This window comes from Aotus nancymaae, unplaced genomic scaffold (assembly GCF_030222135.1).
Source record: "Aotus nancymaae isolate 86718 unplaced genomic scaffold, 86718_ANA_hifiasm-v0.15.2.pri h1tg000036l, whole genome shotgun sequence".
In the NCBI taxonomy this organism is placed as follows: Eukaryota; Metazoa; Chordata; class Mammalia; order Primates; family Aotidae; genus Aotus; species Aotus nancymaae.
In genome coordinates, this window is record NW_026988450.1 from 23,878,180 (window position 1) to 23,900,686 (window position 22,507).

General features: G+C 38.1%; 1 protein-coding gene across 4 annotated transcripts in view; it reads right to left on the reverse strand.

The window, feature by feature from the left end:
• Positions 1–589: 589 nt before the first annotated feature.
• UBE2W (ubiquitin conjugating enzyme E2 W) overlaps positions 590–22,507 on the reverse strand; it is a 96,637-nt gene continuing 74,719 nt past the window's right edge. For 2 of the 4 annotated variants that reach the window (XM_064384283.1, XM_021665916.2), the window contains 2 exons: positions 15,386–15,470; positions 12,956–13,726 (listed from right to left, as the gene is read on the reverse strand). In XM_064384283.1, coding sequence (XP_064240353.1) covers positions 15,412–15,470 — 59 coding nt within the window. In that variant the 3' untranslated portion in view covers positions 12,956–13,726; positions 15,386–15,411. Of the gene's footprint in view, positions 1,015–10,066; positions 10,074–12,955; positions 13,727–15,385; positions 15,471–22,507 lie in introns of those variants that run through there. The other 2 variants (XM_012450901.2, XM_012450903.2) reach the window with 2 other exon arrangements.

The following is a 22,507-nucleotide window of genomic DNA, read 5'->3' on the forward strand; positions in this document are numbered from 1 at the left end:
CTGGGCGACAAGGGTGAAACTCCATCTCAAAAAAATACCAATGTTTTTCAAGTTTGTTTTAAACAGCAAACTTTCTTCTAATGCAAACTTCTATAGAACATCAATATGAAATATAGTCACGTGTGTCCCTGAGGTAACTGCAAGAAACTCCTAGCGCTCTGAGAAACAGCTTGAAAATCCTTGGCCTAAACCACAGAGAAAGTTCTATTCTCTTGTATCTTGAGATGAAATCTTCTTTTTATTTAGACAAGATCTCACTATGTTGCCAGGCAGGAGTGCGGTAGCTATTCACAGCCTACTATTTGAAGTGGTAAGATCAGTTCTGGTTACTACACTTTAAAGCATCTTTGAAAATCTTGATCCTACAAAAGAATGATGCAAGGATTTGAAAATGTATCATATTAAAAATCAGTGAGGGAGATGTTTTCCTACGTCATGAAATACGTTCTTGAAATATGTACTCAAAAAACCTGAACATATCTGGAAAAGAGACCAGGACTTATTCCGTGTCTCCAGAAGGCAAAACTAGAAAAAAGACATAGTGTGTGTTAGTTTGTTAGGGCTGCCATAACAAAGTAGTTCAAACTGGATGGCTTAAAAGAAACCAGAAATTTATTGTCTCACAGCTCTGGAGGCTGGAAGTCCATGATCAAGGTGTCAGCAGAATCATGTTCTCTCCCACAGCTTCAGGGAAGAACCTTGCCCTGCCCCTTCCAGCCTCTGATGTCCCCAGCAATCCCTGGCATTCGCTGACTTGTCAACATATCACTCCATGACTACATGGTCTTCTCCCTTTGTGTGTCTGTGTGTCTGCGTCTCTTCTCCAATTCTTAGGACACCAGTTATATTGGATTAAGGGCACATTCTACTTTGGTATGACCTCACCTCAACGAGTGACATCTGCAATGACTCTATTTCCAAATAGGGTCACAATTTGAGGTACTGGGAGTTAGGCCTGTAACACATCTTATTGGAGGACACAATTCAATCTGTAATAGATAGTATGAAGGCAATCTGAAATATATAGTTTCTGAATATCACAGAAACATGTCTTCAAAATGTGCTCAGGTGTCTCTGTGTGTGTGTGTGTGTGTGTGTGTGTGTGTGTGTAAGACATGGTCTCATTCTATCTCCAGGTTGGAGTACAGTGGAACAATGCAACCTCCATCTCCCAGGCTGAAGCAATCTTCACACCTTAGCTTCCCAAGTAGCTGGGACTACAGGTGCACACCACCACATTCAGCTAATTTTTTTTTTTGTAATTTTGTAGAGACGAGGTTTTGCCATGTTGCCCAGACTGGTCTTGAACTCCTGGACTCAAGCAATCCACCTGCCTTGACCTTCCAAAGTGTTGGGATTACAGGTGTGCGCTACAACATCTGGCCTGGAAGAAATAACTTTCTAATAATCAGATTTATTCGAAAGTGCAATGATTTCTGAGTTAGGTTAATCCCATAAATGAAAGTGATCAGGGTGATCACTTCAAAGACATTCAGAAATAATTTATTCATTAATTAGGCTTTTGGACTAGAAAGTATTAAATTCCTGGCTGGGCACAATGGCTCATGCCTCTAATCCTAGCACTTTGGGAGGCTGAGGCAGTCAGATCCCTTGAGGTCAGGAGTTCGAGACCAGCCTTGCCAACATGGTGAAATGCTGTCTCTACTAAAAGTAAAAAAATTAGATTCTGTCACTGTAACTAAGGATGAATTTTCTAGAATTTTATGTAAATAAAGCCATATGGGATATGTGCTTTTTTGCCTGGCTATATTCATTCAGTATAACTAAGATTTATGAAGATACATCAACTTCATTACATGTATCAATAGTTTCTTCCTGTTTTATTGCTGAGCAATATTCCATTGTATGGAGATTTTCCTTATCTGTTCACCTACTGATGGACATTCGGGATGTTTCTAGTTTGGGCACATTACCTAAAACATAAATGTTTGATATAAACATTAGTGTACAAAGCCTTTTGTGGACATATGCTTTCTTTTCTCTTGGGCAAATAGCTAGGTGTGAAATGACTGATTTGTATAGTAGGTATGTGCATAACTTTTAAAGAAACTGCCAAATTATTTTCCAAAGTGGTTGTACAATTCTAAATTCCCACCCGCAGCGTAGGAGAGATTCCATTGCTCCACATTCTTGCCAAAACTTGGTATGGTCAATGCAGTGAGTGTGTAGTGGTATCTCATCGTTTTTATTTGTATTTCCCTAACGACTTAGAGTGTTGAGCAGCATTCCAGATGTTTGTTTGCCATTCCTGTATTTTCTTTGGTTAAGTATCAGTTCAAGTAAAAAAAAAAAAAAATTACCCATTACTTCATTGGGTTTTGTTACTGAATTTTAAGTTTTTTTTTTTAAAGTATAAATATATCCTTTATCAGATATATCAATATAATTTGCAAAGATATTCTGTCGTTTTTATAGTTTGTCTTTTGAAGAACCTGTTTTAAATTTTGATGAGTCCAACCCATTCTTTTAGAATTTGTGTCATAGTTAAGAAATCTTTGACAAATCCAAGACCTCAGATTTTCTTTTTTTTTTTTTTTTAAAGTTTTATTGTTTTTGGTCACAATTTAGGTCTACGATTCAGTTTGGGCTAATTTTGTACACAGTGTTAGGTAAGATTTTTTTTTTTTTTTTTTGCATATAGCTTTCCAAATGTTCTAATGCCTTTTGTTGGATGGACTATTGCTTCACAGAGAAGTGTCTTGACATCTTTTTTGAAAATCAGTTGGCAGGTATTTCTGGACTCTCTATTCTGTTCCATTATGTCTGTCTTTTTTTTGAGATGGAGCCTCGCTCTGTCGCCCAGGCTGGAGTGCAGTGGCACAATCATGGCTCACTGCAACCTCCACCTCTCTGGTTCAAGCAATTCCCCTACCTCAGCCTCCCAAGTAGCTGGGATTACAGGTACCCGCCACCACATCTGGCTAATTTCTTTGTATTTTTAGTAGACACAGGGTTTCACCATGTTGGCTAGACTGGTCTCAAACTCCTGATCTCAGGTGATCCGCCCACCTTGGCCTCCCAAAGCGCTGGGACTACAGGCATGAGCCACCACACCTGGCCATAACGTGGTTTTTTACAACTCAAATTCAACACTTCCACCACACTGTTCTTTCTCATACCTGGGCCTTTGCAGTGTGGGCTTTATCTCAGATGCTGTCATCTTCACATTCCCACCTTTACCGGACAAAAACTCATCCTGCATTTCATCATGTCCCCTGAATTCTCTCTTGGATTCCCTGTGTTGATTGTTCCTGCCTTGACGGTCACCCAGCACTTCGTGATTACCCCAGGACACCACATGTCAAACTGTATTTCAATTACCTGTCTGCCTTCCCTGCCTGATCACAGTTCATTGAGACTCAGTAGGCATTCAATATTATTTGAGTATAAAGACAAACAAGATAGGTTCTCATTGAGAAGATCCCAAGTTATGCTAGGCAGATCAGCAAACCATATCAGATCATGTCAAACTCCTCTAATGCTTTCTAGGTCTGTTTACATTGTTTCTGCTGGTTGTTAATCATGGTATCTTATTTCCTAGAATGTGATTAACTTTATGTCCTAGGAAGAAAGTATCTTCCTCCAGAGAGGATTTTCATTTGCTTCTGCATGTCACCTCCTGAGGACACTGACAGTTAGGAACCACACCTTAATCCAAGTCCAAGGCTTGACATTCCCTGAACCACCCTCAAGTGGATGCAAGTCTGAATCATGGCTGGTTTACTTAGCTGATCTTTACTATAAAGTAGACCTACTGGGTCTAGCTTTAAATTATTTCTTGGCTGGGTGGGGTGGCTCACACCTGTAATCCCAGCACTTTGGAGGCTAAGGTGGGCGGATCACGAGGTGAAGAGATCAAGACTGTTCTGGCTAATACGGTGAAACCCCATCTCTACTAAAAAAAAAAAAAATTAGCTGGGCATGGTGGTACGCACCTGTAGTCCCAGCTACTCAGGAGGCTGAAGCAGGAAAATTGCTTGAACCTGGGAGGCAGAGGTTGCAGTGAGCTATCGCACCACTGCACTCCAGCCTGGTGACAGTGTGGGATGCTGGGGTAGTAGCTTGGCCTTCTTGTTTTAGGCATATCCTGGGCAACTATCCTTGTGATACTACTGCCCACACAGTGGGTCAGTTTCATTACTATTTCTTCCCAATTGATAAATGCTCCGAGGACAAAAGCAACTCTATTGCTGGGCTCATCTCTCCACTAGTGGAAACTGAAGGACCAAATTACTTAAATCTTACCCTGACTCACAAGGACCTACATCATCCCAAATACCCTGCTCATCCTGAATCAGCCACGCAGTTCTTTGTGCTGATTTTCATGCAAGCTTGTCTCCTGTCCTAGCTTTTTGTACTTGGGAACTCTTAAACCCATTTACAAAGTTTACAATTTTCACACCATCAGAGTATTTTTATGACATGGAGTCTTGCTCTGTCACCCAGGCTGGAGTGCAGTGTGTGGTCTCAGCTCACTGCAACCTCTGCCTCCTGGGTTCATGTGATCCTAGTGACTCAGCCTCCTGAATAGCTGGGATTACAGGCGCGTGCCACCACGCCTGCCCAATTTTTTGTATATTTAGTAGAGATGGGGTTTCTCCATGTTGGCCAGACTAGTCTCAACCTTCTGGCCTCAAGTGATCCGCCTGCCTCGGCCTCCCAAAGTGCTGGGATTACAGGTGTGAGCCACCATGCCCAGTTCATGACAATATTAAAAGAAAATAAATCCACAGGGTGCACGTGGAGGTTGGTTACACGGATGTATTGCATAAATGCTGGAGGTTTGGGCTGTATTGAACCACTCACTCAAACAGTGAACACAGTACCCAATAGGTGGTTTTTCAAACCCTGGCACCCATCGCCCACTCCCTTTTGGAGTCCCCTGTGTCTATTTCTATCTTTATGTATGGCAGTACTTTTAGCAGACGTTTCTGTGATATTCAGAAACTATCTGCACCTCTTAAGGCTTGTCACATTTTATATGATATGCTTTTCTATTTATTACCTTCCTTATTACATAGGCCCTTTGAAGATACATACCTCATCTCCCATCCTTCTTGGCATAGGAAAGGTACACAATAATTATCTGTTTAATGTTGGTTTTTAACCTCTACGAATGTCAGGTTTACCTTTATGATTTTACGGTTGAGATGCATTTAGTTTAAAACAATTTGTGACAATTTGCCTTGGAAATAAAGATATGAGAAACACCTATAAAACAGAAGCCAAAACGAATGAAGAATGATTAATGATTTATTTAAAAGTAACTTTCTCAAACTCTCTGGGATAGAAAGAGCAGGGTATTCTGCTATAACATTTTACTCAGATGGTGGTTTCAGACTTATGTTTCAAAATTGCTAGCACCTAAGTTTCTTTGAGAAAGCTAGGATAAAAATACAAGTATAATCAAGTTAATTCAATACACACTTATTAAATGCCTATATGCTACAGGTACTGTATGCTAGGTACTGTGTGCTATGTGCTGGGGCCACAAACACAATTTCAACACTGTCCCTACTGTTACAAAGTTCAGGATAGATGACTGGCAGGGGGTGGGGACAGAAGAAAGGACAAGGATGACAACCTTTCAGCTACCTTTGAACTCGACATTTCATGTAGAAACGCAGATCATGAACATTGTAGGAACAGGGAAGAACATTAGCAAAGGATAGTGGAGGCTTGCATTGCTACTGCTTATCAAACAAGGTTTGTGAGGCTGAAGAGCAGCCCAGGGACACCCAGGCCGGGTAGTGAAAGACCCTAAGAGTTAGGAGACTGGAGAGAGGGTAGAAACCTCAGAGATGTTTTCAAGTTACACTCAGCAGGACTTGAAAAATGCAAGAGGAAGAGGACTTCTCACGAGTGTCACTGCTTGGTTAACTAGGTTGGATAGGTATGTCATAAAATTATAGCAGGATAAAAGAAACATTTTCACTGGGATATGGAAACATAAAATTTTAATGTTGAATTGGCTATCTGCAGGGTACAGCCATCTGTATCAAGTACTTGCCTGATGAAACATATTCACCCACACGAAGTCCTTGAAGGCCAGGTACAGACATGAAAAGATACTTCCTCAGTTGATAAACTTTATTAAAATATTTCCATAATCCACTTAACTGTAAAGGGTATAGGGATTCCCACTTATATATTTCACGTTATCCAGGCAACCATTAAAAATAAATCACACAGGCAACTAAAAAAATGGTTGAAAGGGGCCTGAAACAGGAGAGAGAACCACTGTGGCTTTGAGCTTTACTATCCAAGTACACACAACTCTTAGCTGTGTCACTTGATCCTTCTATTCAGCTTATGTTTAATCTTGTTATCTATTATGTTAGTGTGAAAATGAGTAAGAAATACAGGGAGGACATCAACAGAATCACTTACCTAGAATAGCTTAAACTAGTGAAGAAGTCAAATCCTACCATGGGAGGTAGAAATTACTTTAAGGATTATAATAAAGGAAAAGGGCACCATCAAAGTACAAAGGAAGATGGATCATGTATTTATCTAACCATCTACTAATATAGTTGTGTAGGACGGCAGGAACAGCTTGAGACATGATTGTTTTTATGGCAGAATGGCTGCCTCAATGACTAAGGTGCTCCTGAGGCAAGCAGATCCCCTGTAGAAAAGAAAACTTATAATTACCAGCAGAGCATATTTAATTCTGTTGGGAATAACAGATACTGAGATAGCCCCTTCTTGCGATTATTTCCTTTCTCTTCTTGCAGCTTCAAGAGTCACTCATTTAAGTCAATTAGTTGATCTGTTTGTATACTCCAGAAAGCATCCAGAAGTTCTTTACAGTATGTCCGTAATTAATTGTAAAATTTGAAGTTCAGCAACATCAGACTCACGATAACTCTAAGCAAGTGCCCAGGTCTCCATTTCCATCTCCTCTGAAAACACTCAGTCTTTAATTGTGACTTATTAAAACAAAAAGAAACACTAAATCTATGTATATATTACAAAAAGATGATGTGTTAAATAGGTGGTTTAAGTGACTATCTTCATTCTGTTGCACTCATTTTGGAAATGGATATGCTCCTGTTTCCATAATCCTTTAAAATGCAGTCTTTTGCAAAGAGAAACTACTGTACAAATAAAGTTTTACATCATAAACTAAAAAGAGGTCTGGTATGTATCCAATTTAGTATTCAAGTCTATAGAAAAAATTCAGTGACAACTGCTTTATTATTAAAAGTTATGAAATTCCATAAAGCACACAAAGTAATCGGCATTCAAGTCTGATACATGTATTTAAAAATATATAACATAGATTTATCTGTTTTAACATTTATATTCTATTTAAAAAGTAGTGACTTTACATATTTTGCAACTTGAATTTATAAAATACATAAATCCACCTTATTCAAATCCTCAAGCATGAGCTTCCATTCCTATTAATAAAATGCATAATCTGTAGTTCTGAATGATGAAAGGAAAATGGTACCAACTAAAATGAACAAATTCATTTTGACCTGAACATTAATTTAGTTTTTGGCTACTCATCAACTCAATAATCCATTCAAATAATTATCTTACCTTGAGCCTGACCATCAATTTGCCCTTACATAAGCCATCTGTGGTTAACTATGAAGAGATGCATTTTCATGGTATCTGACAAAATTTACCAAGTTCTTTATGGTAGATTTCAGGCTTTAAATTGTATGTTTCAGGCTTCAAAAGAGGGAGGATAATTCAATCTTTCCACATACCAGAAAATCTGACAAGTAATGTCATTTTGAAATCATGCTTTTGCCTTTGAGAAAACTTAGAATTGTTGTAGAACCCATAAGAAAATAGCTTAAAATTGTTGTAGGACCAATCTTTTCTCAAAACCCAGAGAGTATTATGTGCCAAGAAATAGAACAAGAACTGGATCTCTCCTTTTCCCACCCACTCACCATATAAAACCGGAGTTCCTGAGGTATGATAAGATAGATCAGCTCCTATTCAGCATTCCTTCCACTATTCAAAATACCCTGGTATTTTAACAAACATTTTTTTCATTAAAAAAAGTCATTTAATCATTCTGAAGACTCATCACAAAATACAAGTCACAATATTAACATGTGAAAACTAAAATTACAATTAACATCTCACCAGGATCATAGAACCCTAACTTCAACTTTCAGGACAGAGAGCTGTTTCAAGTACTTCTAGATTTTGTGTGCCTCTAATAATAATAATGCACATAAACCTATCTTTAAATTAGCAAACAGACCAGACATGGTGGCTTGTACCTGTAATCCAAGCACTTTGGGAGGCTGAGGCAGGAGGAATGCTTGAGCCCAGGAATTCAAGATCAGCCTGGGCAACATGGTGAGATCTCGTGTCTTAAAAATATATACATGTATGTCTCCAGGCATGCTGGCATACACCTGTAGACTCAGCTACTCTGGAGAGGCTGAGGCAGAAGGAGAGCTTCAGCCAAGAAGATCAAGGGTGCAATGACTGTGCCACTGCACTCCAGCCTGGGCAAGACCCTGTCTCATAAACAAAAACAACCCATACACAATTCATGTTGAGAAAGCAAGTCTCCCAAAAATTATTTTTAAAAAATAATTCCAGGCTGGGCACGGTGGCTCATGCCACTTGAGGTCAGGAGTTTGACACCAGCCTGGCTGACACTGTGAAACCTCGTCTCTACTAAAAACACAAAAACTGGGCAGGGCGCAGTGGCTCACACCTGTAATCCCAGCACTGTGGGAGACCGAGGTGGGCGGATCACGAGGTCAGGAGTTCGAGACCAGCCTGGCCAACACAGTGAAACCCCGTCTCTCCTAAAAATACAAAAAATTAACCAGCACGGTGGTGCGCACCTGTAGTCCCAACTACTTGAGAAGCTGAGGCAGGATAATTGCTTGAACCCAGCAGGCAAAGGTTGCAGTAAGCTGAGATCATGGCACTGCACTCCAGCCTGAGTCTCTCTGTCTCAAAAACAAAACAAAACAAAACAAAACCAAGTATTAGGTGTGGTGGTGCATGCCTGTAATCCCAGCTACTCGGGAGGCTGAGGCAGGAGAATCGCTTAGACCCAGGAGGTGGAGGTTAAAATGAGCCAAGATTATGCCACTGCACTCCAGCCTGGGCAACAGAGCAAGACTCCATCTCAAAAAAATAAAAAATAGTAATAATTCCACATCTCAAAATGACTTAGAAATTTAAAGGGAAAAATAATTTGTAAGGGCAATAATTAGGCTTTGGGAGTCTTCATCCAAAAATAATAAAAATTTCCTTAATATTAGTAATGAAGAACTAATTACAGCTAACAGCTCATTTACCAAGTAATTATTCAAAAAATTTAGCCATCCATTTACTGATGAACTGAAATCAGTATCAGAAATTCCATGTGTTTTATTTGTACGAAGAAGAGCCTTTTTTTTTTTTTTTTTCTGAGACAGAGTTTCACTCTTGTTGCCCAGGCTGGAGTGCAGTGGCGGGATCTCGGCTCACCGTAACCTCCAACTCCTGGGTTCAAGCGATTCTCCTGCCTCAGCCTCCCGAGTAGCTGGGATTATAGGCATGCACCACCATGCCCAGTTAATTTTGTATTTTTAGTAGAGACAGGGTTTCACCAAGTTCGTCAGGCTGGTCTCGAACTCCTGACGCCAGGTGAGCTGCCCACCTCGGCCTCCCAAAAGTGCTGGGATTACAGGCGTGAGCCACCACACCCTGCTGGAAGGAGAGCCTTTTCATATTTTTCAAAAATTTATGGCATAATTTTAGTATCTTCTTTCTCTAGATTCCCTAACCTCAAAAAAAAAAAAATTAGAAGTGAGAAAGGGAAACTGCTGAAGACTAATACATTGGACCTCTGTGGGAAGAGACAGAAAAATAGGAAGAAAAATAAAGGGATTTTAAAAAAATTTAAAAAGGACTACGAAGAGGACTGTGGCCAGTTGGTGCAGATTAAAAGACACCACCTTCACAGACCTCAATCATGCACAGGCAGTAAGGACATTACTATAACACAGAACAGTATAGTCGCCAATTCTGATAATGAATCCTCAGAAAAGAATAATACTGGTTAAGCTTCAGTTCTTTTTGAAAAGCAATTTACATACACAGTTACACATAATTGGACATTTTAAGCATTCAGCTAAGATATGTACAAAAAAATTAATGAAAGTGAGATCAAGAAATATAAGCAGCAGCAACCATAAAGGCTTAGAACTAGTGACACTGAATTCTTTATTTAAAAAAATTTTTCAACACACAGTACCTCCTCTTCTCTTCTATTTTTAGGAAGAAGTTATAACAAGTTTTAAATATCTCAATTCTCAAAAACAATAGGTTTTTAAAAAATAAGACTTGATTACTAGAAACAGTATGTAGTTACATAACCATTTTCATATCACTACTCATTTCCATTATTTACCAATTCATCTTTGATGCAATTTGGAAACAATTAAGCAGTTACTAGACACCTGTTTTAGAATCTGAAGACAGGATTATCCACCACAGGAATCTAATGATATATATATTTGCATACATTTAAAATTTCATAAGGGAAAAAGTGATAAACTATTCTAGTTACTTTATACCAAATATTGATATTTCTAATCAAAACAACAAGGATTCAGATCTTTCTCCAGGTGAACTGTTGACTATATAAAAGCTATTTCCAGCACTTTCTCCTGGGGATTAAAAATGCTTTATTTCCCTGCTGGGTAAAATGATAAATTACATATCACAAGTAAGTCCTTCAAAAGTGAGTATTAATTCCTTAAGAGAACAACCATAAAATGTATTTTTAAGAAAATTATCTTAAAAACTGAAAACAATCCTTCTGTTTAAAACCTATGACATTAATCCCTACTTGACCAAAAAAATAAAAAAAAAAAAAGGAAAGGGCACCATGTTCATGATCTAAGCGTGCATAAATAAGGAAGTGAATTAAGTTATCACCGTCTTAATAGAATTTGGCAAACCAGAAGAATGGACTAAAAATAAATAAATAAATAAAAAAGAAGAGTGTATATTATCTTCTAAATATGAAAGTCTAATTCTGTAGGCCTATGTAGCAAATAGTGCCCGCCAAGGGAATGCAAGGAGGAGGCAAGTAGCATATTCCTATATACATTTTCTTGATATTCTGGTTGTCTTTCAACAATACATTACAGAGAAATATTCTTTTTATTATTACAAGCCATTCATTTATTGTCCTCTGTAGAGCAATGACTCAGATAAATGCCTTATGACTTTTCATAATGTAACTTAATATAAATTAAATCTAAGTGCAAGGAGTTTTCAATGATTCCTAAATTCAAGAGAGTGTTGTTAATCTGACTATGAATTTTGAATGTTTGTGCTCCTATGTTTTAGAATATTTCATCTTATTTTCTTCTCTTTAAACCGTAAGATGACTGAAATTATCTCATTTTCCTCTACTTTCCTCTGTTTCATTTTAGTTGACTTTATGGTATTTATATGTAGAGAGGTATGCTGAAATATTGTTATAAAAACTCAATTGAGGCTATATATGACCTATTACTCTATAGCATAGCATTGTTAATCTTTGACCCAGTACATTAATTCCTTTGGTGAATAAATGTCACCAGTCATTTCTTTATAAAAGCATTTTACTAAGAGGACCAGCAATATGGAGACAGATTTCTCCCTCACCCCCAGAAAAAGATCAAGTCAAACAGTAGTGTAGAGCAGTTATGTAAAATATGAAAATACATAATTTACCACTGCAATTTTCATATTAAAAGCAGTTTAAAACTATGAGGAATTCAAAGACTTTCTATCTTGGTTAAACAGGTCAACCAATAAAACTGACAGAGATCACTATGAGAATTTATATATATATCTAGTCAAGACAGAACAAAACTGTTTATGATTTTTTAAAAGTGGTCATTGTTAACTAGCAGTATATAAACAGTGTCCACAATTTGGTGGCTGGCCACGGCTTTAATTTTTTTTCAAGTTATTTCTATAGCAGACATATTTTTGAAGTCTACCCACACCCCTGAGTTCAGTAATTATACTTTTAGAGTGTAAAATTATATGCCCTTAATTAACAACATGTACAAAGCTACAAAATGTCATCTATACAGATTAAAAACAATTTTAAAATATTATTTACCAATTATTGATTGAATGGTTGTACTGGGGTACATATTTCAAACCTTTCAGCCAACTGGCTTTTAGTTTTAAGCCCAAATTGATTCATATATTCACTGCAGGATATTTCAAAAAGAGTGCAACAATAAGGCATTAGTAAAAATAACACTGTAGTAGAAACAGATTTTGCATATGTGAAAAGGTAATTTATAAAATACATTAATCACTTTTTTTTAAAAAGAACTCAGTTGTAGTATCATTAATTAACTCACATGGTACTGAGAATTGGACCTTTCAACAATTTTTTTTTTCTATAGAAAATTTTATCTTGCTGTAAGCAAAGTCTTTTCAACAACAACAAAACAAAACCCTCCAGGAAAAACTATATGGCTGTGAGACAAATAAGCAAACATACCATTTGATAGTGATTTTTGCCTAAATTTTAAAATAAAAATGTCCACACTCTTTAGTTAAAACATTAAGCCTCTGTCAAAAATGTATTTCTTATTTTAGGGTACAGGATTAAAGGACAAGATGATACTTACAAGTAAAGAAAATTTACAAGAAAAAAACAAAAGTTTTTCAATAAAAGTATTGTAACATTCAAACTTGATTTATAACAAAAGAAACAAGATTGCAAACAAAAATGTTTACGGGTTTTCCAAACATAAATAAATGAAATAGTGTTTAGGCAGTAGGGCTCATGCTGATGGCTAGCAGGAAGTTAACAGAGTATAATCTACTTGGAAAAAAATATTTAATGTACAAATAAGCCCAAATTATGGACTGCAGCAATTTAATCATCACTGCCATTTTTCTTACTTCCAAAAAAAAGCCTTGATTAAACCATTCATACCCTATATTACTCATACCTTTATTTCAGAGATTGAAGAACTATATACAACAAATGAATTTATTTTCACCATAGGGATAACATACTGTACCTCTCTGCCAATGTTACTTGAAAATCTTCCATGTCAAAACAACTTGACAGCAGATATAAACAATTAAATAAATACGCAATGATCTTTCATTACAGTCCTTTAAAGACGCATGTTAATTCATGCTGTTAATCTTAGGATCACAGTGCATAGAATCCAAATATAAACAGTTGGGGTGACTTTTAAAGTAATGTTGGATCCCTTACTTTATTTATATTCCCACTATAACCGATAAGTTCATTTCATAGGCCCTATCATGCATTAATCATTGAGTGGCAGGAGTTAATGAAACTTTTCCTGTTACAACGTCCATTGCCGGCAATGAACGTACCAAAACCGCCAAGGAAGTCATTGTTATTGCACAATACATGAGGACCTGGAGCTTTTCCAAAAGCTTAAAAAAATAAAAATAAAAAATGGAATTATATTTGACGTTTCCTGACACCTGCATTAATACTGTATGACTAATAAAAGCATGTCAGTTGCCTGGACTGAACCAGCGATCAACATGCGCCCAGAATGCACACGAGTAAAAATGCAGTAAAAGGAAGAAGTCTTCATTGCCTATAGGTCACTTCCAGTCAAAGGTTAAAGTTCAAAGACTGAATGATCAAAGTGCTCATTTTCTCAGTAGGACTATCTTCTGCTAGGAGGATGATAACAGTGGCATCAACAAGTATCATCTTTAAGAAAAGGAGAAAAAAGATAATTAAAAAGTCAAGTATGTTTAAGTAAATTCTACAAGTTTAATATGGAAATAATTTCAATTAGCAAGAAGTACATAGTTTAAATGTCTGATTTGCCTCCCCCAAACCTGTGAATACAAAGTGCAATATGCTTAATTATACAGTGACAAACAAATTAGTTCTTTCAGGGAAATAGTAGTTCACACAAACCTTAAAAAGATACGTTATTAATACATTCTATTTAAAAATAAACTGATATGTGTTAGCACATATTCAGGATGTATCAATCTTAAGAGAATTGTTTTATGAGCAACAAGCTAACACTGTAATGAGACAGGAAGTAAACTCCTAACCAACAGCGTCATGCTATTGAACACAGAAAAATACATGATGTGTCTTTAGACATGAAGTAACCATTCTTCAATGAGATACAATCTCCAAATCAATAAATTATTGAGATTAATTTCCCTTTAGAAAATAAACTTTCAGGCTGGGCATGGTGGCTCACCTCCGTAATCTCAGCACTTTGGGAGGCGGAGGTGGGCGGATTACTTGAGGTCAGGATTTTGAGACCAGCCTGGCCAACATGGTAAAACCCTCGCTCTGCTAAAAATACAAAAATTAGCCAGGCATGGTAGCACGAACTGGTAGTCCCAGCTACTGCAAGGGAATAGCTTGAACTCAGGAGGCAGAGGTTGCAGTGACCCAAGATCACACCACTGCACTCCAGCCTGGGAGACAGAGGGAGACTCTGTTCCAAAAAAAAAAAAAAAAGAAACAGAGAAAGAAAATAAGCTTTCAGCAAGTATAGATACATATGCAAATAGGGTCATTAAAAAAACTCATAAAATTATTTAACAATAACTTCTGATAGCCTCAGCACATACTTATGTAACACAGACAACTTTAGGATTATTTATTTTACAAAACTTATTTCACAAAACATATCTGAAGGATTTATTCTGAGGATGAGTTATTCTTCAGAAGAAAGCAACATAAACTAGGCTGGGCACGGTAGCTCACACCTGTAGTCCCAGCACTTTGGGAGGCGGGCGGATCACGAGGTCAGGAGATCAAGACCATCCTGGCTAACACAGCTAACTCATCTCTACTAAAAATACAAAAACTTAGCCGGGTGTGGTGGCTCACACCTACAGTTCCAGAGGCTGAGGCAGGAGAATTGCTTGAACCTGGGAGGCAGAGGTTGCAGTGGGCCAAGATCACGCCATTGCACTTCAGCCTGGGCAACAAGAGTGAAACGCCATCCCCACCAAAAAAAAAAAAAAAAAAAAAAGAAACGAAACGAAACTGGTGGCCAAGAGTTGTGAAAGTACTCAAGGAAAAAAATTCTGAAAATCCTAGCCAAAATACTTTACAAATTGTCTGATATGGTTTGGATATCTCCCCCTTTAAATCTCATGTTGAAATGTGTGACACCCCATGTTGGAGAGGGGCCTACTGGGGAGGTGTTTGGGTCATGGGGGCAGATCCCTCAGGAATGGTTTGGTGCCCTCCTTGCAGTCATGAGTTCACATGAGATTTGGTTGTTAAAGAGTCTGGGACCTCGTTCCTGTCTCTTGCTCCCTTCTCTTGCCATGTGACTTGCCTGCTCCCCCTTCACCTTCCACCATTAGTAAAAGCTTCCTGAGGCCTCACCAGAAGCAGATGCTGGTACTATGCTTCTATACGGTCTGCCAAACTGTGAGCCAAATAAACTTCTCTTCTTGTAAGTTAGTCTCAGCTATTTTAGAGAAACACAAAACAGATTAATAGACTATCTCATGTTATAATTGATATACTGCTAATTAAAAACCAGTAAAATCTGACTTCTAAGCTCGGCAAACTCTAGAGTATTCCATGATACAGTAATTTCAAGGGGAAAACAGACTGGAGTTTAAAAATAATCATCCCTATTTCATTTGATGCTTTTAAATAAATAAGAATAGTATCTTTAAGAAAACAAGTAGATAGTTTATATCCTCTAAGTTTCACTCAAAATTTTCTTGGCAATGCACAATAGCTCACACCTACAATTCCAGCATTTTTGGAGGCGGAGGTAGATGGACTGCTTGAGCCCAGGAGCTCAATATCCAGTCCAGGCAATATGGCAAAATCTTGCCTCTACAAAAAATACAAAAAGTAGCCTGGTATGGTGGTATGCATCTGTAGTCTCAGCTACTTGGGAGGCTGAGGCGGGAGGATCACTTCGAGTCTCAGTGGTTGAGGCTGCAGAGAGCTGTGATCCCCAGGCAACACTGTCTCAAAAAAAAAGTGATGTTCCGGCGTGGCACGGTGGCTCATGCCTGTAATCCCAGCACTTTGGAAGGCCGAGACAGGTGGATCACAAGGTCAGGAATTCAAGATGAACGTGGCCAAGAAAGTGAAACCCCGTCTCTACTAATACAAAAAAATTAGCTGGGCATGGTGGCGCGTGCCTGTAATCCCAGCTACTCAGGAAGCTGAGGCAGGAGAATTGCCTGAACCCAGGAGGCGGAGGTTGCGGTGAGCCGAGATCGCGCCATTGCACTCCAGCCTGGGTAACGAGAGCGAAACTCCGTCTCAAAAAAAAAAAAAAAAAATACAAAAATTAGCCGGGCATGGTGGTGCATGCCTGTAATCTCAGCTACTCAGGAGGCTAAGGCAGGGAATTGCTTGAACCTGGGAGGTGGAGGTTGCAATGAGCCGAGATCATGCCACTGTGCTCCAGCCTGGGTGACAGAGCAAGACTCTGTCTTTAAAAAAAAAAAAAAAAAAAAAAAACCTTGTGATGGCTATAAAACAAACTTAGGAATATGAAAAAGTTCCTTAAAACACCACTTCTGCAATAGAGTAACATTCTATAGAGTTTCAGTGTGAATCCTGAAACTAACACTAAAACTACTCATACTTAAATCTCTAAGCTAAAAGATGGCGCTAAATTCTACCTAACATGCCAAGATGGCACTAAACTCTACCTAATATGTCAAACTACTGGGGATAAATTTTAGGGTGACACAAGATAACAATGTATACAATAAGAAAAGTTAAAAAAAAAAAGTGATAGATAAAATTCAATTTGAATATAATGTTATCCAGTTAACTACTAATAAATTTGTTATCTCCAAAGACATACCATCTTTGATAGGTGGTAGCATAAATGCATCTTTATTAACTTGTTCATTGCAGGAGGATTTTAGTATAGTAGGTTTCTGTAGAATGTGCTACCAAAATGATTAGGAAATCTTTGTGAAGCTATTTTCCATATCATAATCCCTCTCTTAGACTGATATACTACCCACTTTGAATACCCTAGTTTAGAAGAAACAGATGATCTTTAACAGCTGGATCCACAGGGACTTGCAGGGTTAAAAATCCACGATGGCTATATGTAATCAAGAGTTTATTAGCAAACTCTAAGTATAGATACAAGTATGAGCCAAAGCCATGGCCATCCTTTTTCTAAATAGGAGGGCCATAACTAAGAAGAAAAAAAATTATCTGTTAGTAGAGTAGAAATAACATAGTTTGCTAACAAGATGAAAGTATTATTGGATACCAGGACAGACTAACTCCAAAAACACAAAAAACAAAAAATGTTGTCACAGTAAACCCATTTTGGGTTGAGACAAATACAGGCTGACAAAAGGTGGTAAAAGAATGGTATGTTTAGGCTGGGCACAGTGGCTCACACCTGTAAATCGCAGCACTTTGGGAGGCCAAGGTGGGTAGATAACCTGAGTGAGCGAATGCATTCTCTTACCAGGTCCACGAGGGGGCGTAGTTTTAAGGGCAAGAACTTCCCAGTGCCATGCCCCACCCCCCACACCCACACCCATCTCTCTCCATCCAGGAGACTAGGGAACAAACTAAGAGTCAATCACCCCAGCGGAAGTTTAAAGGAACTCCTTTCATTGGCCAAAGGAACTTGGGGAGGTGGGAATTTCTCCCAGGATAAAATTTCTCCTTCACCCACACCAGATTTCCAGCTCTCTGGAATCCCCTCCCACATAGTGGGAAATCTCTTTCCGCTCCTGGATTTTCTCCCTCTGGGGTCCCCTTCCACCTAGTGTGGAAGCTGCTTTTCCTCTCCTAAACCCCATCTCTTTCTCTCAATTTCCTTCTACTCAGTGTGGAAGCTGTCTTTCCTCTCCTGGATTCCATCTTTCTGGATTCTCTCACTCAGTGTGAGAGGAACTTTCCTTCTCTGGTTTTCCCCCTCTGGGAACCCTTCTCACTCAGTGTGAAAGTGGCTTTTCGTTCTCTCAGTGTAAGAGCTAGCTGTTTCTTCCTCTCTCTCCTTTTTATCTTTCTCTATCTAAATAAATCACTTTCTGCAACCACTTTTAGAGTCCGGTATTTTACTTTATGAGCACACTGCGCCGTGGTCTCCTCTCGTTCTTGAGAGTGACAGACCAAGAACCTGGAGACACGTCCTCTCAGGGAAGCTGAGGACTCCCCTGAACCCCTGAACCCCAACATGAGGTCGGGAGTTCAAGACCAGCCTGACCAACATGGAGAAACCGCATCTCTACTAAAAATAACAAAAAATTAGCTGGGCATGGTGGCACATGCCTGTAATCCTAGCTACTCGGGAGGCTGAGGCAGGAGAATCACTTGAACCTGGGAGGTGGAGGTTGCAGTGAGCCCAGATCATGCCACTGCACACCGGCCTGGGCAACAAGAGTGAAACTCCGTCTCCAAAAAAAAAAAAAAAAGGTATATTTAACCTCTTGGCTACAGTTATCTGTGACAAGATAATGGCTTAAAGAAAAATCTAATATTAATCATTTATATTTTTCCTGGAAATACAGAAGCCTCTACTAAAATTACACTTTCAAATATAACATATGAACTATCAGATTCAAAGAGGCAACACCTACCATGGCTAACTTCACTGGGCTTCTGGGAAATGTAAATGAGAGAGAACTGTATTAGAAAGAGGTCATTTAGTTTTCTCCTGAGAATAAAAACTATCAAATAGTTTCCAACTATCATGGAAACCCATCTCCTTGGATATCCCCAGGGACAGAAGACTAGAAAAAAAAAAAGGAACACAGTAATATAGGTCAGTAGATACGAAGTAGATGCTACCCCCAAGAAAGAGAAGAGAAGAGATTTACAGTTTTGTCTCTTAACAATTTAGGGCATTAAAATTTTCCTTTAATGAACCAATTCAAGAAATATTTCAAAGTAGAGAGACAACAGACTTGTTAACCAGCAGCAAACAGAAGGCACAAACAAACTGAGTAAAAGTCTGGAGTCAGGAATTTAGTAAATGGTTTTGTAACTCTTAAAGGTAGTACAAATAAAGTTCACAACACAGGTAAATCTATGGACAGCAACTATATAGCAGAAGAAAAGGAGTTTGATACTACTAGTCTGAGACAATTTTATGCTCCTGCCCTCTTACAATCTTTGTATTTCTATAGAAATGTTCCAGCTGAACAGAATGAGATTGTAGTCCATGGTTTTTAAAAAATGATATTCCTCTACACCTCCCCCAAATTACAGAGTCATCATTTTGTTGGACATGCTATCTAAACATTATGCCAATTCATTTCCTATAAGCCTAAGTCTCTGAAGCCGGTCTTCAACAGCAGCCTTAATTTACACAGGGTGAGCATCCCTAATCCAATATCCGACACTTTTTAAGCGTTAACATGACACCTAAACTGGAAAATTCCAGACCTGACCTCATGTGACAGGTCACAGTTAAAACGTTGTTTCATGCAAAAAATTGCTTAAAATGATGTACAGGTCCGGTGCAGTGGCTCACGCCTGCAATCCCAGCACTTTGGGAGGCTGAGGTGGGCAAACTGATTGAGTCCAGGAATTTGAGCCCAATCTGGGCAACATGGTGAAATCCCATCTATAGCCCTCTCAAAATATAAAAATAATTAACTGGAAATGGTGGTATGTTGTCTGTAGTCCCAGTTACTTGAGACACTGAGGTGGGAGGATCACCTGAGCCCAGGAGGTTGAGGCTGCAATGACTATGATCGCACCACTGTACTCCAGCCTGAGTGACAGAGTGTGATTGTCTCAAAAAATAAATGAAGTTTTGTGTAAAATTACCCTTAGATCATGTGTTTAAGGTATATGTGAAACATACATAAATTTCATGTTTAGATTTGGCTCCCATCCCCAAGACAGATCATTATGCACATGCAAATATTCAAACAAAATAAAACAAACTGAAATCCAAAACACTTCTGGCCCTAACCATTTCAAATAAGGGATATTCAACCTACAGTTCATAACCAACCATTCAATTTTCTAAAACTTTAAAAAGAATAGTTCCAGCCACAGATCTGTTCTCCCCTCTGTGGGAAGCAAATCATTTATGAATTTAAGTTGTATATGCCCGAGACTGACCTCAGAAAACAAATAGATCAATATAAATAATGGATTTTAGTTGGCTACCTCATTGAAATTATTTTTATGGTCTCACAAAGAGACATACATAAGAAAATTCTTCAGTCCATCTATATGCTGAGGTGAGCTGTCTACTTCGAATACCTATTTTGGTTAGGCTTCTTTATTTTTTGAACCCTATTCTCCCTGCTCAATTGATTATTCAAAGCCTAAGAATCCCCTCCACTCCCCTACTGCCTTAACTGGTAATTAATATATTTGCATTTCAAAGCAGGTGTGACTTCAATTCATTAATGAATAGAAACTATAAAAGAATTCTGGAAAACAAGTTGATAGTCAACTTCAAGTAATAAAGAAATGTGCAGTCACTATCAAGACAACTTTTTATTTAATATATCCAAAGACCTCTGAACACTAATGGGGTGACTTTTACATGGTAACAAATCACTGTGTGCTAAGTAAGAACCTCAAAAATTAAAAATAAATAAATACAAGGTATGATGCATATAAAGACAGTAACAGTGGGGTAAACAGTGACTGGCCTAATTCTTAAGGGATTCTAACTAATAATCTAGAAAACCACAAATTTAAGCTGAGAGAGGTCTCTTCCAAGAAATTTAACACTGGTATCTGGTAGCTCAGCTTTAGCATGTCAGCAGAGTCCTCCTCCTCTTACAAAACTAGGAAATGAAGTGAATTTCAGATTTGTTGTTTTTCATTAGCTGTGCTTCCATCCTGCATCCAGCATCCAGGAAGTCCCCTTTGGAGTATATATATATATATAGTCACTAATCTAAGCCAAAACCTCTCTTGCCTCTTTGCTTAGATCTGACAAACACTGACTCACCTTGATGCAAGTATGTTGGGAAACACCACACAGGAAGACCGTGGACCTTCAGACCTGAGGCATACAATTCCACTAAGTTTCTAGAAATTGAAATGCTAAGTGTTTCAGTGAGTTTATCCAATTCTTAGTAAGCCTTTGTTCAGTCTCTGATCTTTCTGCCTTGAAGGTCACATAAGGAAACTGGCCTGTTCTGTAATCCTTTGAAAATTAGATGATGCTAAGAAACATCAAGAGTCCGTATTTCTTGGTAACTTGATGTTATACTGGAACTAAATCAGCTAAGCAGACAAAGGTATGCTGACTTGTGGAAAGTTCTAATAAACAAAATTAATGTGTTAGGCTTTTTATAAGAGTATGATTATCTTTGGTAAGATCCAAATTTATCTATAATGCTCCAAATTTATCTATAATGCCAGGAAAAGCTATTATTCACATTGCCTGTGACTGCTATTCTGATATATAAAAAGAAGACAGTATGTGCTACACAGGTGAAATGCATTAGCTTTTTAAAAGTGAAGGAAAAGTTCAAAGAAGATTCTCTGCAGCCATCCTAGTTGGATGATAGAATAACTGCTTTACCATCATATTACCATTCTTCGATTGCCTATGAAAGTCACTTTCAAAACAAAGTCTTCCCTTAAAGGGAGAATGGTGGAGGGGAATGATTCAAACATTCAGTGTTCAAGGAAGAGGAGAAAATATATATTAAGAAATAAGACCTGTAATCCCAGAACTTTGGGAGGCTGAGGCGGGAAGATCACGAGGTCAAGAGATCGAGACCATCCTAGCCAACACGGTGAAACTCCGTCTCTACTAAAAATACAAAAAAAATTAGCTGGGCGTGGTGGTATGCGCCTGTAGTCCCAGCTACCTGGGAGGCTGAGGCAGGAGAATTGCTTGAACCCGGGAGGTGGAGGTTGCAGTGAGCCAAGATTGTGCCACTGCATTTCAGCCTGGCGCCTGGCAACAAAGCAAGCCTCTGTCTCAAAAAAAAAAAAAAAAAAAAAAGATAAGAATGGTCATTCCAAGTCAATAAACCAAAGATATTTTAAAGAGAATTATCTGTAAATGAAAAAAAAAAATTATATGTACCCAGGATTGGGGACTGGACTAGAACAGTCATAATTTAGGTGAATAAGAATCCAGTGCCTTTTAAAAATAGCTTATTTGCATTGGTGGGGAGAGGTGAATGAAGAAGGTATACCTTCAGTCAGTTTATAGGAAAAATGCATTACTGTATGAACTTCAGACTATTTTATATTACGTAAAAGGTTAATTTGGTTTGAAAGCTTTTGTTTTGTTTTTGGTACTTCTCGACTTACTTAAAAATTATGTCTCCAAACTACTAAAAAGAACTTTATACTTCTGTCATGAAAGTGTGGATTTCTCAGTAACGTAAAAAATGTTAACTCTGTGAAAAATAACTTCTATTATAAATTGTAATTTAAAGAACTAATCCTTGTATTTCTGGTTTTAACTTTCCCCATTTCTTACTCAAAAGCAGTAAGAAGAAACTGTGAAGTTATTTTGTTTTGTTTGTTTGTTTGTTTTTGAGACAGAGTCTCAAGCTTTCGCCT